Source organism: Lutra lutra, chromosome 13 (assembly GCF_902655055.1).
Source record: "Lutra lutra chromosome 13, mLutLut1.2, whole genome shotgun sequence".
In the NCBI taxonomy this organism is placed as follows: Eukaryota; Metazoa; Chordata; class Mammalia; order Carnivora; family Mustelidae; genus Lutra; species Lutra lutra.
The window spans coordinates 33095735-33113479 of record NC_062290.1 but is presented as its reverse complement, the minus strand read 5'-3'; the positions used below and the strand labels follow the sequence as shown (position 1 = coordinate 33113479).

The following is a 17745-nucleotide window of genomic DNA, read 5'->3' as shown; positions in this document are numbered from 1 at the left end:
GCTGCTTCTCTATTGTAAGATTTTAATTAGTTTAAATTAAACTTGAGATAAGGATGTTTTCTCTACTAAATAATCCCTTTGTAATAAAGGTCAATTATTTTGCATCTTGTCTTGGATTAAGTCATAACTAAAATCTCATGGTTTTAGAAGTGCTTTTATTGATCCAAAATGACTTCACTTCTTGTTGATCTAATATTGAAGTCTGTATTTTAAAGACTTAGGCATTAAGGAATTTCATCATTAGTGTGTATTCCATTTGAAGGAAATCTAGTAAACAACTACATCTAGAGCAGTCCAGAACGCTTCTTAAATAGTCTTCCAAATGGTATCTGGATTGACTACACAATGCTTATATTCAAAACTCTCTCAATTTTTTTAAAAAAGATTTTATTTATTCATCAGAGAGATAGAGAGAGCTCACACAACCAGGGGGAGCAGCAGGCAGATGGAGAAGCAAGGTCCCCAGATGCCTAACCAACTGAGCCCTGCAGCCCTCCTGTCAACTTTTTAAAAAAAGATTATTTATTTATTTATTTGACAGAGAGAGAGAGAGAGAGAGATAGATAGATCACGAGTAGGCAGAGCAGCAGGCAGAGAGAGAGGAAGGGAAGCAGGCTCCCTGCTGAGCACTCCATGAATGTTATACTTAAGTGCCTTTCCCAAAGGTCAAAGACTATTATGATTCCACCTATAAAATTTTTTTAAGAAGATCTTTAGAGAAAGAGAGAGGGAGGGAGAGTGCATGAGCATGTGAGGGGAGGGGCAGAGGGAGACAGAAATCGAGAAGCTCAAGCGGACATCCCATTGAGTGTGGAGCCCCACTGACTGAGGGCTCCATCCTATGACTCTGAGATCATGACCCAAGTGGAAATTAAGAGTCGGATGCTTAACTGACTGAACCACGTAGGTGCCCCTCCACTTCTAAAAATTTTGAAACAACAAAATTATAGAAATGGATAACAGATTAGTGGTTGTCAGGTGTTAGGGAGGAGTTGAGGGAGGGCAGATATAGTAGGTGTGGCTATCAAAGGGCAATATGAGGGATACTTGTGGTAGGGAAATGTTCAGTGACCTGAATGTATTAGTATCAATATCCTGGCTGTGACACTGTACTATAGTTTTGTAAGAGGTTACCACTGAGGGGGAAATGGGTAAAGGGCACAGAGATATCTACAGTATTTCTAAGGCTACATGTCAATCTACAACATCCCAAAATAATAAGTTTAATTAAAAAAAAAAACTCTACAGAGAATGTATTTTCATTGCAGTAATCAGTTAACACATATATACATAAATCTGTACATGTGAAGATTGAAGACTGCCAACTGACTTGTAATTTGTACAGAAGTGACCACTTCAACACAAAAACTGCTAAAAAAAAAATGGGATTTGATATACGCTAGAAAAATCTTCTGTATTTTTCTGAATGATCAAGCCAGGTTCTAAAGAACAAAGTTGTATCATGACTTACTACTTCATCAGCAAATCCACCAGCAAGGACAAGAGAATAAGCCCCATCATTACTTCGACCATGAATTCCACCCACATGGGGCCTATGGACACCTGCTTCGCTCACCTATAAAATAAAGAGAGTCTCAAAATACCTTTGAATAGTCAAGTTATATTTACAAAAATGCTTCCACAGGTATTATTGAATCTTAAAAGCTGCTAAGAACTGAATGTCACCCAAAGTTCTATCATTTGCTCACCAACTTTATTTCTTCCCAACTATGTATCCCTTAGATACAAGCTGGTAACCTTAAAACTGCTCAGACCTAGAATTCTGAGTTTCAAAATAATTATTAAATACCATTTTATGTCTACTTGTCATTACAGCTCAACTTGGGTAGAAAAGACTTTGTTTATCAGTTGTCCAGATCCCTTCCTATCTTATTTCTTCTCTTCAATTACTGTGCTCCTCCCTAGCCACATCAGAAAGGCAAGAGTTATTTATTCTTTTTTTTTTTTTTGAAAGAGGGTGTGTACAAGTGGGTGGAGGGGGTTAGGGAGAGAGAGAATCTTAGCAAGGGCTCAATCTCATGACCCTGAGATCATGATGTGAGCCAAAATCAAGAGTAGGATGCTCAAACGAATGAGGAGCCCAGGCACTTCAGGTAGGAGACATTTTAGCCTCATTCTTCTCCTCTATTTTTCAAACCCATTTTGGTCATAAATACTGCTGATCAATCTCCTAAATCCCTCAAATACATCTTTTTCTACTTTAATTGCTGTAATCTTAGTTTGAGTCATGAATGCTATAAACATATTTTTTCACTGCCTCCAGTTTTTCTCTTCAAACCCCATTCTACCCATCACAAACAATACTTTTTAAGAACAAATGTGCTTTTAATATTCAACATACATTAAATGGTCATATTATATATCAAGCCCCAAGTATTATGTATTACCCTCTCAATCTGGCTCCTATCTACTTTCCCCACTTTAACTCTTATCTCCTCCAACTTTTTCTTCATAGAGCATGTGTGTCTGAGCCAAAACTACTCAATGTTACCCAAACATGCTTCCCGATTTGTTAAATTTACTCATGGTATTCTACTACTTCAATGCTTCTTCCCATGTATCTTCAATTTTGGCTCACTGGAACAGTGTCACTTTGTGGACTTCAAACTCCCTGAAAGAAGTATTAGAAATCATTTGTTCTCTCATGTAATTGTTCTTAGAGAGAAAGAAGCTGAAATCCAACCCTGAATAGCGGAGTAGGGAAAGATACATATTAGAAGTGATGAGAAGCTAATAAAAGCATCAGAACTTGAGTTCAGGTCTTGAAAACACCAGGTACTCGAGAAGACAGGACCACTTGATTCCCAACCTCACCAATCCCGATGAAAGTAAATTTGACTCTTCCCCACTTCCTAAATGGAAAATCCATCCCTGTAGTTGCTCAGGCAACAACCTCAAACTCATCTGAGATCGTATTAAGAGGACTTTTAGAATTTGGGAATAAATTAGTGACAGGTATACTGAGGGGTGGTGGTGGGGGAACAGGAACAAAGAAAAAGGAAAAAATCAAGGCAATTAAAAATAACTAAGTGTACTTTTCATTGTATTTAAAATGTATTTATTTGTAGTATTTTTTTTTTTACTGTATTTAAAGATCTGAAGTCATAAAACATGCATATGGACTTAGCCAAAATTATAATATAACCACTGCAAGGATGGGAAGACACAGAGTGTGTTAAACCAAATGTTCATCTCCTATAGAAAGAAGTTAATGAACTAAAATATGAAGACAAAAGCAATAGAAACATGCTGTTTAGAAATAAGGTATATCTAGAAGAAACAACTAAAACTTTAAAGTAGTTGTCTCTGAGAAACAGGAAATGAAGATGAATAAATTTTAAGTTCTCTATAATGATAAAATTATCATTCTAAAAGAGGAAGTTAGAAATGAATACAATAGAACCTTTAAGAGGAAAAGAGAAGTTATTTTGTCCTTGGGTTATCTGGGCACTTCCTCTGATGAACAACTTTAATGCTCATTCAGGAGGATAAGCCCGGAACAAAACACCTGAATGAACTTTCTTAGACTTTAATGTCATTATTTTAAAGACAAAAAAATTTAATATTTCAAATATTAAATTATCAGCAAGAAAAATTCTCTTAAAAAGCTTAACAATAATGTCAAGTATTAGAAGAGTAAAACAAAGTGATGAAAAGACGTAGCTGATGCTCAATTCCATGATGTGTGTTTCTCTGTCTTAAGCTATGGGGAAGAGTCTATCAATCCTATAGGAATCTTTCATTCTAACAACTGAATGCCATGTGATGAAACCTAGGTTAGTCCACTTAGATTCCATAGAAACTGACACTGCTGCAATTTTAACTATATCCGACTTTACCCTTTCAACAAAGCCAATTTAAAATATACCTGAACTCTAAATCTCCATGTTGATCCAACAGGAATCCCAGGAATAGGTCCATAATGATTAGAAGGAACAATAGTACATTCTCTAGTGCGACCAACACAGGCCATTCCCTACAAGTCAACAAACAAACTATTTGAGAAACTGGTTATGTCAAATCTTAAAGGCTTTAATTCTCAAAAATGAGAATAAAATAGAAACTAACTATATGATTAACAATATTAATTTATATGATTTCATTAATATACAGCTAACAGTTATAGCAAATTAACAACTATATACTTAAACAATAAAGTTATTTGTTAATGTTTCTGATATGGAAATATAATTTATGTCACCACTGCTGCTGGTATTGAAATGCTGTAACTTGCATTATAGTCATAAATGTTATAGCTAGGAAGAAAAGAAACTTTCTTCTTTACCCTGCCCCAGTCTCTCCGGCTTTCAGTACTAGCTGATGGCATCTTTGCTTTCTTTTTACTCATCTTGAGTCTTTCACCAGCCTTTACAACTTCACTGGAATCAGTTTTACAGGAAGGGCAGTACCTTTAAAAGAAAAAGGAATTTTGATTATACCATATTAAAGCCAGTAACAGAATGACCTTTCTAGGTCAGAACAAGTTTTAAGAGGTTAATACTTGGTGTGTATTACAGATCTTCAGCTGGCATTTAAATATTAAACTTTTGAAAATATTTACAAGGATAAGCTAGCAGGAAAAAAAACAAAACAAAACAAAACCAAAACTTATCACTCCTTTAAAGAACGTAAAGCATTATAGTATCATAAAATCTCAAATTCAGTTCAAAAGCCAGAGAAAGCTGTCCAATTCAAATAGCACCATGAACTGATTTTTTTTTTTTAAAGATTTTATTTACTTATTTTTGCTAGAGAAAGAGAGAGAGAGAGAGCATAAGCAGGGGGGTGGGGGGGGCAGACTCTCCATTGAGCAGGGAACCCAATGTGGGACTTGATCCCAGGACCCTCAGATTACGACCTAAGCCGAAGGCAGATGCTTAACAAGTAGCCACCCAGGCAGCCATGAACTCTAATCTTATCACTAACCTAGAGAATGGAATTATTCATTTGAAATTCTTATTATTAAAACAAAAGTGGCAAGAATAGATAATCCTAGACTGAATGTTCAACTATGCAATTGAATTGGTTATATCCCCATCTAAACTGGTTATTAAAACTCTCAAAGTAAAAAATGTATACTCCAACACAACTAATATACAGGATCTAAGGATGCTTGTTTATATTAGCCTTATCCCTAGGTTCTGTTTTAATTGTCTATACTTTTTGTCCTTTAGCCTGTTTGTAGCTGGTCAACCTACTATATAACTTGCATATCATTATAAGCTACCTTAAATCATTCTTAAAAAGCAAAGTATAAATACGTCTATAAAATCAGATGAGGCTGTTCCTCTAATACCAAGGAATGCGAACTCGAGGGATGTCCTAATAAAGATCAACTGACCCCCTGCCCCCATCAATATTAAATGTGCCTATATACTTTCCATTTCATAATTACTCCATACAGTCTATAGAGCACAAAACCATCCATGCCCACCAGTTAATTCTGAGTGCTTAATTATGAGATATTTTGTTTACTATTAGAGGAAAGAAAAATATAATTTAGTCCCTGATTCTAAGAAAATCAGTTAGGTTGTGATATACACATGCAAAATCGAGGCAAAAATTAAAATGTAGGAGAAAGCAATAAATACTATCAAGTAAAATCCCTTCTTATTGGGAAATGAGGAGGCTTCCAAAAATTAATTTCTTCTAAGACCAGATTTTACCCAACGTGATAAACTTTAAAACTATATTTTTTCAGAGATCTTAGGGGCAAAGCAGATACTATTTATGGTGAGAAAATGATTTCAGAGGTTAAATATGTGAACAACATGATTTGGAGAAATAGAAAAGTTATACCAGGCACTATTTTGGTGCTGGGGATAAATATAATCAAAATGTTTGTACAGAGTAAAGAAAACTACTACATACAACAAAACAATTTCAGGAAGTCGGGAAGTTCTATAAAGGAAACACCTCAAGGTTATGTGGGTGTTAAGAGTGATTAGAAATGATATGTGTCTTTAGAGTTCTTTTCCTTTCTTTTTTTGTGTTATTTTAAAAAATTAACATATAATGTATTATTAGCCCCAGGGGTGCAGGTCTGTGAATCGCCAGATTTACACACTTCACAGCACTAACCATAGCACATCCCTCCCCAATGTCCATAACCTCACCACTCTCTCCCTACCCCCTCCCCCTGGCAACCCTGTTTGTTTTGTGAGATTAAGAGTCTCTTATGCTTTGTCTCCCTCCCAATCCCATCTTGTTTCATTTATTCTTTACCTACCCCCAACCGCCCCCCGCCCTGCATCTCCCCTTCCTCATATCAGGGAGATCTCATGATAGTTGTCTTTCTCTGAGTTATTTCGCTAAGCATAATACCCTCTAGTTCCATCCACGTCATCGCAAATGGCAATATTTCATTTCTTTTGATGGCTGCATAGTATTCCGTTGTGTATATATACCACATCTTCTTTATCCATTCATCTGTTGATGGACATCTAGGTTCTTTCCATAGTTTGGCTATTGTGGACTTTGCTGCTATAAACATTTGGGTGTACGTGCCCCTTTGGATCATTACATTTGTATCTTTAGGGTAAATACCCAGTAGTGCAATTGCTGGGTCATAGGGTAGCTCTATTTTCAACTTTTTGAGGAACCTCCACGCTGTTTTCCAGAGTGGTTGCACCAACCTGCATTCCCACCAACAGTGTAGGTGGGTTCCCCTTTCTCTGCATCCTCGCCAGCATGTGTCATTTTCTGACTTATTAATATTAGCCATTCTGACTGGTGTGAGGTGGTATCTCATTGTGGTTTTGATTTGTATTTCCCTGATGCCGAGTGATGTGGAACACTTTTTCATGTGTCTGTTGGCCATCTGGATGTCTTCTTTGCAGAAATGTCTGTTCATGCCCTCTGCCCATTTCTTTTTTTTTTTTTTTTTTAAAGATTTTATTTATTTATTTGACAGAGAGAGATCACAAGCAGGCAGAGAGGCAGGCAGAGAGAGAGAGAGGAGGAAGCAGGCTCCCTGCTGAGCAGAGAGCCCGATGCGGGGCTCGATCCCAGGACTCTGAGATCATGACCTGAGCCGAAGGCAGCGGCTTAACCCACTGAGCCACCCAGGCGCCCCCCTCTGCCCATTTCTTGATTGGATTATTTATTCTTTGGGTGTTGAGTTTGGTAAGCTCTTTATAGATTTTGGATACTAACCCTTTGTCTGATATGTTCTTTGCAAATATCTTCTCCCATTCTGTCAGTTGTCTTTTGGTTTTGTTAACTGTTTCCTTTGCTGTGCAAAAGGTTTTGATCTTGATGAAGTCCCAATAGTTCATTTTTGCCCTGGCTTCTCTTGCCTTTGGCAATGTTCCTAGGAAGCAGTTGCTGCAGCTGTAGTTGAAGAGGTTGCTGCCTGTATTCTCCTCAAGGATTTTGATGGATTCCTTTCTCACACTGACGTGCTTCATCCATTTTGAGTCTATTTTCGTGTGTGGTGTAAGGATATAGTCCAGTTTCATTTTTCTGCATGTGGCTGTCCAATTTTCCCAACACCATTTATTGAAGAGACTTTTTTTCCATTGGACATTCTTTCCTGCTTTGTCGAAGATTAGTTGACCATAGAGTTGAGGGTCTATTTCTGGGCTCTCTATTCTGTTCCACTGACCTATGTGTCTGTTTTTGTGCCAGTACCATACTGTCTTGAACACGACAGCTTTGTAATAGAGCTTGAAGTCTGGAATTGTGATGCCACCAACTTTGGTTTTCTTTTTCAATATTCCTCTGGCTATTCGAGGTCTTTTCTGGTTCCATATAAATTTTAGGATTATTTGTTCCATTTCTTTGGAAAAAAAAAAAAAAAGGATGATATTTTCATAGGGATTGCATTAAATGTGTAGATTGCTTTAGGTAGCATAGACATTTCCACAGTACTTGTTCTTCCAATCCATGAGCATGGAACATTCTTCCATTTCTTTGTGTCTTCCTCAATTTCTTTCATGAGTACATTATAGTTTTCCAAGTATAGATTCCTTGCCTCTTTGGTTAGGTTTATTCCTAGGTATCTTATGGTTTTGGGTGCAATTGTAAATGGGATTGATTCCTTAATTTCTCTTTCTTCTGTTTTGTTGTTGGTGTAAAGAAATGCACCTGATTTCTGTGCACTGATTTTATATCCTGACACTACTGAATTACTGTAGAAGTTCTAGCAGATCTGTAGTCTTTTGGGTTTTCCACATATAGTATCATATCATCTGCAAAGACTGAGAGTTTGACTTCTTCTTTGCCGATTTGGATGCCTTTAATTTCTTTTTGTTGTCTGATTGCTGAGGCTAGGACTTCTAGTACAATGTTGAAGAGCAGTGGTGATAATGGACATCCCTGCCGTGTTCCTGACCTTAGCGGAAAAGCTCTCTGTTTTTCTAAATTGAGGATGATATCCTTGTGGGTTTTTTATAGATGGCTTTGATGATATTGAGGTATGTGCCCTCTATCCCTACACTTTGAAGAATTTTGATCCGGAAAGGATGCTGTACTTTGTCAAATGCTTTTTCAGCATCTATTCAGAGTATCATATGATTCCTGTTCTTTTATTAATATATTGTATCACACTGATTGATTTGTGGATGTTGAACCAACCTTGCAGCCCTGGAATAAATCCCACTTGGTCGTGGTGAATAATCCTTTAAATGTACTGTTGGATCCACTGGCTAGTATTTTGGTGAGAATTTTCGCATCTGTGTTCATCAAGGATATTGATCTGTAATTCTCTTTTTTGATGGGATCCTTGTCTGGTTTGGTGATCAAGGTAACGCTGGCCTCATAATATGAGTTTGGACGTTTTCCTTCCATTTCTATTTTTTGGAACAGTTTCAGGAGAATAGGAATTAATTATTCTTTAAATGTTTGGTGGAATTCCCCTGGGAAGCCATCTGGCCCTGGGCTCTTGTTTGTTGGGAGATTTTTGATGACTGCTTCAATCTCTTTAATGGTTATGGGTCTGTTCAGGTTTTCTATTTCTTCCTGATTCAGTTGCGGTAGTTTATATGTCTTTAGGAATGCATCCATTTCTTCCAGATTGTCAAATTTGCTGGTGTATAGTTGCTCATAATATGTTCTTATAATTTTTTGTATTTCTTTGGTGTTGGTTGTCATTTCTCGATAGAGTTATTTTCTAGTGAGAGTCCAGCTGAGATAAAAGGGGTCAGTCCTATGAATTAGCCAGGGAATGAATTCTGGGCAAAAACACATTAAGCATACAAGTCCTAAGGCATAAGAAGAAGTGGTATGCCTTGCAAAACATAAACGTGGGTAGATCCGAAGTTTAGCAAAATAAACTGCACAGAGATAAGCAATGAGGTTATAGAGCAGGCAGGGCCATGTCAGAATAAAACCTAAGCTCATGCCATCTAAGTCCAACAGGACAACACTAGGGGATTTTAAACAGATGAGTAAACCAATTCAGGACTTAGTAAGATCATTCTGCTGCTGTGGGAGAAAGGACAGCTGGTAAGCAATGTGAAAGCAAGGAGACCAGCTAGGTGTTTTATTATACAGTTCAGGGAAACGACATTAGTTTGTACTGAAGGGATGAGAGCAGAGAAAGATTATGGAGGACTAACAAGACCTGCTCATGTACTACTGTATGTAGAATATGTGAGGAGGGCAAAGAGGAAGTTTAGCTCTTCAGCCTGAACAAGTAAATGAATTATAGCATTTACTGAAGACTGGGGAAGGAGCAGGATTTTAGGGGGTGTGTTTATGGAAATCAAGATCTCCATTTGGCCTAATTTTGTGATATCCATCAAGTAAACAGGTGAATGAATACAGGAATATACAACCCAGGGACGATTAGATAGAAAGATATTGAAAATTTAGAACCATGAGCTCGGTATTTAAAGTCTCATGATTGGATGAGATCATCTAAGAAGCAAGCATGAAGACAAAAAAAGCAAGTGAGCAGTGCTTTGGAAAACTCTTAAATCTGATAGATATGGAAAGGCCAAATGAGGTACAATGAAAATTAGGTCATATGGTATCACACAATCTATAAAAACAGAGAACTGAGAAGTACAAGTAAGGAGAGGACTTAGAAGTGATCACTGGATTTTGCAACATTCTGGAATGGTCTTTGAGCCTAACATAAATGTAGTGGAGTTGTGCGAAGGAAAGTCTAACTGGAGAGCTAAAGCAAACAAGACAAGAGAAAACAGAAATCATCAATGAAGATAGCTCTTCAGAAGCTTTGCTATAAAGGAAGCAAAGAAACGGGATCAAGGGAAGGGGTGTGTCTGTTTGGAAGACTGAACAGATTCCAGGATACTAATGAAATGACCCAGTACTCGCAATGTGAGAATTACCTAGAGGAGTGAAGTTCCTGAAAAGGCAAAGGGTTTTGGAACTGTGAGTACAGGTAGAAGGGTCTGCATTTTAGAGAAATAGGAACTATCCGCCACAGAAACAAAAGGGAAGAAAAATATATGAGACAAAATATATGAGACTTTAGAGGAAATATAATTACTGTTTATAGATGGTAAAATACAGCTTGTGACCATGCGAGGGAGAAGGAGGGGGTAAAAGGAAGAAGTTAGATCCCTTTGCTTCTCCCATTCTTACAGCTTCTGTGGTAATACAATAACAACCTTCTCAACAGGTGGGGAGAAGCCAAAGGAATGGAAAACAATCTATTCTTCACAATAATACCAGCTACCCAACTGCGATGTTATTACAGGCATGCCTCATTTTATGGCACTTCAGATACTGTGTTTTTTACAAATTGAAGATCTATGGCAACTCAGTGTTGAGCATGTCCATTGGTGCGATTTTTCCAACAGCATTTGCTCACTTTGTCTCTGTGTCACATTTTGGTAACTCTTGCAGTATTTCACACTTTTTCATTATTATATTGTTAGGGTGATCTGCAATCAGTGATTAAGACTTGCTGAAAGCTCAGATGATGGCTAGTAATGGTAGCAATTAAGTATTTTAAAAGTATCATATGTATTTTTTTAGAAACAATGTTACTGCACACTTAATTGACTATAACATCATGTGTAAACATAACTTTTACATGCACTAGCAAGCAAAAAAATTCATCTAACTTGCCTTATTGTGGTATTTACTTAATGTAATGGTCTGGAACCTGTACTATATCTGAAGTATGGCTGTATTTCTGAGTGTGATATTCCTTAACTTAACCCTGCACGTCAGCAACACTCCACAGCTTAAGAAGAAAAAACTTCTTAGTATGACATGAAAAAGTTTATTATTATTTTGGGTATGTTCTTCCCAGTCTTTTTTCTAATGATTTTGTTTTGTAGCTAAGACTATTTAATAGATGTAGTATAGGTTTCAGGCAGTATATTTAACCCTAGTGCCTGGTTCTACTTATTAACCTCAAAGGATTAAATACAATAATCCAAATGAAGCAGTTCATCGGTGTCTGCATGTATTAAGCATTTAATAATCATTAAGTACTATTAGAGGCACATCTAAAATAACTGGGGAGTCCCTGGCCAGACTTCTCAAAAAGAAAAGAAAAAGGACTGAAATAAATAAAATCATGAATGAAAGAGGAGATATCACAACCAACACTGCAGAAATAAAATTATAAAAACCTATTAGGAGCAACTATATGCCAATAAGTCAGGCAATCTGGAAGAAATGAATGCTTTCCTAGAAATGTATAAACTACCAAAACTCAAACAGGAAGAATACTAAACCTGAACAGACCCATAGCCAGCAAGGAAATTGAAGCAGTAATCAGAAATCTTCCAACAAACAAGAGCCCAGGGCCAGATGGTTCCCCAGGGGAATTCTAATTCTTTTGAAACTGTTCCAAAAAATAGAAATGGAAGGAAGACATCCAAACTCTTTATATGAGGTCAGCATTACGTTTATCCCAAAACCAAAGATTCCACCAAAAAGAATTACAGACTAATATCCCTGATGAACATGGAAGCAGAAATTCTCACCAAGATATTAGCCAATAGGATTCCAACAGTACATTAAAAGGATTATTCTCCACAACCAAGGTGGATTTATTCTTAGGCTGCTAGGTTGATTCAATATCTGCAAATCAATCAATGTGAGACATCACATTAATATAAGAAAGGACAAGAACCATATGATCCTCTCAACAGATGCAGAAAAAGCATTTGACAAAATACAGCATCCTTTCTTGATGAAAACACTCCACAATGTAGGGATAGAGGGTATATACCTCAATATCATAAAAGCCATATATGAAAAGCCCACAGCAAATATCATTCTCAACAGGGAAAAACTGAGAGCTTTTCCTCTAAGGTCAGGAACATAACTGGGATGTCCACTTTCACAACTACTATTCAACACTGTACTAGAAGTCCTAGCCTCAGCAATCAGACAACAAAAAGAAATAGAAGGCATCCAAACCGGCAAAGAAGAAGTCAAACTCCCACTCCTCATAGATGATACTCTGAGGAAAACCCAAAAGACTCAACCCCCAAATTGCTAGAACTCATATAGGAATTCAGTAAAGTGGTAGGATATAAAAATCAATGCACACAAACCAGGTGCATTTCTATATACTAACAATGACATAGGAGAAAGAGAAATTAAGTAGTTAATTCCATTTACAACTGACCCAAAAACCTAAGATACCTAGGAATAAACCTAGCCAGAGGCAAAGGATTGGTTCTTAGAAAACTATAGAACACTCATGAAAGAAATTGAGGAAGACAAAGAAATGGAAAAATGTTCCATGCTCATGGACTGGATGAACAAATATCGTGAAAATGTCTATGCCACCTAGAGCCATCTATACATTCAATGCAATCCTTATCAAAATACCATCAACATTTTTCACAGAGCTGGAACAAATAATCCTAAAATTTGTATGGAAGCAGAAAAAACCCCCAATAGCCAAAGGAATGTTGAAAAAGAAAACAAAAGCAGCAGGCATCACAATCCTGAACTTCAAACTCTATTACAAAGCTGTAATTATCAAGACAGTGTGGTACGGGCACAAAAATAGACACATAGATCAATGGAACAGAACAGAGAAGCCAGAAATAGACCCTTAACTCTATGGTCAACTGATCTCTGATGAAGCAGGAAAGAATATCCAATGGAAAAAAGACAGTCTTTTTAACAAATGGTGTTGAGAAAATTGGACAGTAACATATAGAAGAATGAAACTGACCATTTTCTTATAACATACGCAAAAATAGACTCAAAATGGATGAAAGACAGAAATGTTAAACAGGAATCTATCAAAACCCTAGAGGAGAGGGATGCCTGGATGGCTTAGCCAGTTAAGCATCTGCCTTCAGCTCAGATCATGATCCTAGGACTCCGGAATTGAGTCCTGCATCGGGCTCCTTGCTCACTGGGTAGCCTAGTTCTCCCTCTGCCTGCCACTTTCCCACTTGTGCTCACTCTCTCTCTCTGGCAAATAAATACATTACAATCTTAAAAAAAAAAAACCCAAATCCTAGAGAACATAGGCAGCAACCCCTATGACCTCAGTTGCGCTGCTTGCTAGACACATCTCTAAAGGCAAGGGAAACAAAAGCAAAAATGAACTACTGGGACTTCATCAAGATAAAAAGCAAGAGAAACAGTCGACAAAACCAAAAGACAACCAACAGAATGGGAGAAGATATCTGCAAATGTCTTATCAGATAAAAGGCTAGTATCCAAAATCTATAAAAACTTATCAAACTCAATACCCAAAGAACAAATAATCCAGTCAAGAAATGGGCAGAAGATGGGAAAAGACATTTCTCCAAAGACATCCAAATGGCCAACACACCTATGAAAAAATGCTCCACATCACCTGTTCTATCAGGGAAATACAAATCAAAACCACAATGAGATATTACCTCACACCAGACAGATTGGCTAATGTTAACAAGTCAGGAAATGAGCGATGTTGGCAAGGATGCAGAGAAAAGGGAACCCTCCTACACTGTTGGTGGGAATGCAAGCTGGTGCATCACTCTGGAAACAGTATGGAGGTTCCTTAAAGTTAAAAATAGAACTATCCTATGATCCAGCAATTGCACTACTAGGGATTTACCCCAAAGAAACAAAGTAGTGGTCTGAAGGGGCATGCACCCCAGTGTTTATAGCAGCAATGTCCAAAATAGCCAATCTAGGAAAGAGCCAGATGTCCATCAACAGATGAATGGATAAAGATGTGGTATCTATATACAATTAAATACTACTCAGCCATTATAAAAAAAAGAAAGAAAAGAAATCTTGCCATTTACAACAACATGGATAGAACTGGAGGATACTATGCTAAGCAAAATAAGTTAATCAGAGAAGACAATTAACAGATGATTTCACTCATATGTGGAATTTAAGAAACAAAACAGAGGAACATATAGGGGAAGGGAGGAAAAAATAACAAGACAAAATCAGAGAGGGAGATAAACTGTAAGAGATTCTTAATCAAAGGAAACAAAATGAGTGCTGCCGGGGAGGGGATGGTGGGGATTGGGTAACTGGGTGATGGACATTAAGGAGGGCACGTGATGTAAGGAGTACTGGGTATTATGTAAGACTGATGAATCACTGAACTCTACCTCTGAAACTAATAATATACCATACATTAATTGAATTTAAATGAAAAAAATTTTTAAAGAATTTTTAAAAGAGCACAAAAAAATAAAAAAAAAAGTAATAAATAATGGGGATAGAGGGGCCCACCCATAAAGGCTCTCCCAGGTAAAGTCATAGTTAAGTGAAAACCTGAAGAATAAATATCATCCTGAAGGTTAAGCAAAGACGAAAATGCTTCTAAGAGAAAATGAGTCCAGTGTAAAAGCCCAGAGGAGAGAAAGATGACGACTTACTTAAGGAGCTGAAAGATACTTAATCTGGCTAGGGTACAGAGTATTTGGGAAGATGAAAGAGAAAAATAAGAAATACACCTGGAGAAATCAATTAAATAGTATTGTGGAAGGCCCTCTAGGGCACTGTAGGGGGACATAAAGGGGTTAACGCAATCTGGTTTGTATTTTTGAAAGAACACAGACACCATATTAGAAGAAGGACTCCAAGGATTAAAAAATGGAGCTAGAGACCGGTTCCCAAACCATTATAATAACCAAATAAGGTTATCAGTAAATAACCAAATAAGGTTATCAGCAAGTAAACATTGGCTATAAAATTTTTAAGCACTTTAATACACATTCTATATCTTAAAAAATCTTCTTTTGGTTGTTCAAATACATATTTCACATTCAATTCTTAACATAGTAACAGTAACAAAAAACCTTAATAATCATACCAGTACTCCTCTTCAGGGACCTTATCCAAAGGTGGATTCAGGCAGTAAATATGATAGGCCATGTTACATTCATCACATAGAAGCTGCATGTTAGGTTCCTGTTTTCCACCACATATATGACAGGAGCAAGAACGACATTTCTTATTTGGATCTCCACCACAAATGTCACACTCAGGATCATTTTTCCCTATTAAGAATAAATTTATAAAAAGCCCAGTGTTAGGATCATTTTTATATCTATGAATCTTACAAAGAAAAACACATGAAAATAGCATACAGCTTTTTTAATAGAAAAAAAAATACAAAGAATAATCAAGTGTGGGGCTTTATGAATAAAATATCTAAGCTTCATTCTATACCATCAAAATAATAGGGATGAAGCCCATGCAGAGCAGCCATCTCTACCTGCAAGAGGATAATGTATACTCTTGCCTTTATTTTTTAATTTTTTTTTACTCTTGCCTTTAAAATTTGTGTTGACCAGACTGAGAGTTCCAGGGGCAATGCAGAGAACTCACCAGGGTACCATAAGATATCTTCAGACTTCAAGAGAATACAACATTCTGTTGCACAAAGTTTTCTGGATCTAACTCCTTAATAAATGGAACTATTAAATACCATGTACTCTGTAGACCTAAATCTTTCCTAGAGTGGGCTAAACTAAGAGGGGAGGGCTGATTTTAAGAGTTAGCAAGCCCATTTTGGTTCCCATTCAAGCTATGCCCCCAAAATACTTTTTATCAGTAATAGAAATTAGTGTTTCTAACTCAGTTGATTTTTATCTTATTTGTCAATTGGTTCAGAATTCTGGCACGTAAGAGGTGTAGCATTTATTGCCCCCTCCCACCTATCTAAATCCAAACAGCTTTTGCCAAAGTGTTTCTTTGAAATTGTAAGATATACATATGTATACAAAAACCCTTAATGTTCATAATACAAAAATTAATTTAAATGTCAAAAGAGAAATGGTTGGAAAGATTTTATTAAAAATAGGTAAGTTTACAAGAACCATAATACAGATGTAATCAGGTATATGAAACACAAAGGGAAACTGCAGAATTTTATTTTTAAAACACAAAGATGAATTATGTAGATAGTGGAAGATGTCTAGAATGATATACAATGTTAGAATGATTACTTCCTGGAAGTCCTATATTTACATTTTTAAAATTATTATTTTGAAGGAGAGAGAATGAGAGAGAAGGAATGAGAGGGGGGAGGGTCGGAGGGAGAAGAAAACTTCCTGCTGAGCAGGAGCCCAATGCGGGACTGGATCCTGGGATTCCAGGATCATGACCTAAGATGAAGGCAGTCACCTAACCAACTGAGCCACCCAGGCACCCCCTATATTAAAATTAATATTGTTCTGGATTTTGAATTTCTGACAAATGTACACAATACATTTGTGGAAAATTTACCATATCAGAACTGATCTAGCAATATGAGGGAAATGGGGAAACATACTGGAAAAATGAGAGAGGGGTAAGGGAAAAGGCACTAATTTCAGTACTGTCTGACTGGTCACAACCTATTCCTGCTAATGAATGGCAGATAAAATTCTGTTTCACTTCCACTAAGAGAGCTGTGACAACACGTAACTAATGGCTGTATAACAGACCTAAAAACATGCCTTTGACATGTTTAGATTTTTGGTATAGAGAGTGATGTGATCAAAGGCAATCCGGTTGTTGCTGTGAAATGATTTCTTTACATACAAGTTTAAAGTTGTAGCTATAAGGTGATTAGTATTCCGCAGAGGAGAGATATGGAGAATGAGAACAGAATACAGATGTACTAAGAGATAACAGAAAGATAAAAAATCCTCATCTATCTTGGACTTGTATTGTGTTTTACTGAGAATGACTAACTTCACATTAAATAGGTTTACTCAGGGGCACCTGGGTTGCTCAGTTGGTTAAGCATCTGACTCTTGATTTTAGCTCAGATCATGATCTCTGGGTTGTAAGATCAAGCCCTGCATCAGGCTCCACACTCAGCAGGGAGTCTGCTTAAGATTCTTTTTTCTCCCCCTCTGCCCTTGTCTGTGCCCCCTCCTCGTGCCTCTAAAATAAAATAAATAAATCTTAAAAAAAAAAAAAAAAGAAACAGCTTTATTCAAGTTACTTTTACTCCTAGGATATAACCACACCAGTAATCATACAGAGTATGCCTGAAGGCTATTAATTCAAATCTAGATATATCAGCATTGCAGTATCAAAGAATGAGAATGCCTTAGACTAGTAACATGAAAGTCTATTTACTGATCTGTTAAAGGTACTGTCTTGCTATTATCTTGCACAACTGCGGTAAGAAAAAATTAAGCAGAAGCCTTTAGTTGGGAGTATTTCTCTAAAACAATACTAGATATTGAGGCTCCTGGCTGGCTCACCAGGTAGATCAGGCAACTTTTGGTCTCAGGGTTTTAAGTTTGAGTCCCATGTTGGCCATAGAGATTACTTAAAAATAAAATCTTAAAAAAAAAAAAAAAATACTAGATGTTGACATGT

At 36.8% G+C, this 17745-nt stretch overlaps 1 protein-coding gene across 4 annotated transcripts in view; it reads right to left on the bottom strand.

Moving 5' to 3' along the window:
• The window catches only part of UHRF2 (ubiquitin like with PHD and ring finger domains 2), an 82521-nt gene that overhangs the window by 12407 nt on the left and 52369 nt on the right, over nt 1-17745 (bottom strand). For all 4 annotated transcript variants that reach the window (XM_047699325.1, XM_047699322.1, XM_047699323.1 and 1 more), the window contains 4 exons: nt 15239-15425; nt 4307-4430; nt 3890-3997; nt 1472-1576 (listed from right to left, as the gene is read on the bottom strand). In XM_047699325.1, coding sequence (XP_047555281.1) covers nt 1472-1576; nt 3890-3997; nt 4307-4430; nt 15239-15425 — 524 coding nt within the window. The remainder of the gene's footprint in view (nt 1-1471; nt 1577-3889; nt 3998-4306; nt 4431-15238; nt 15426-17745) is intronic.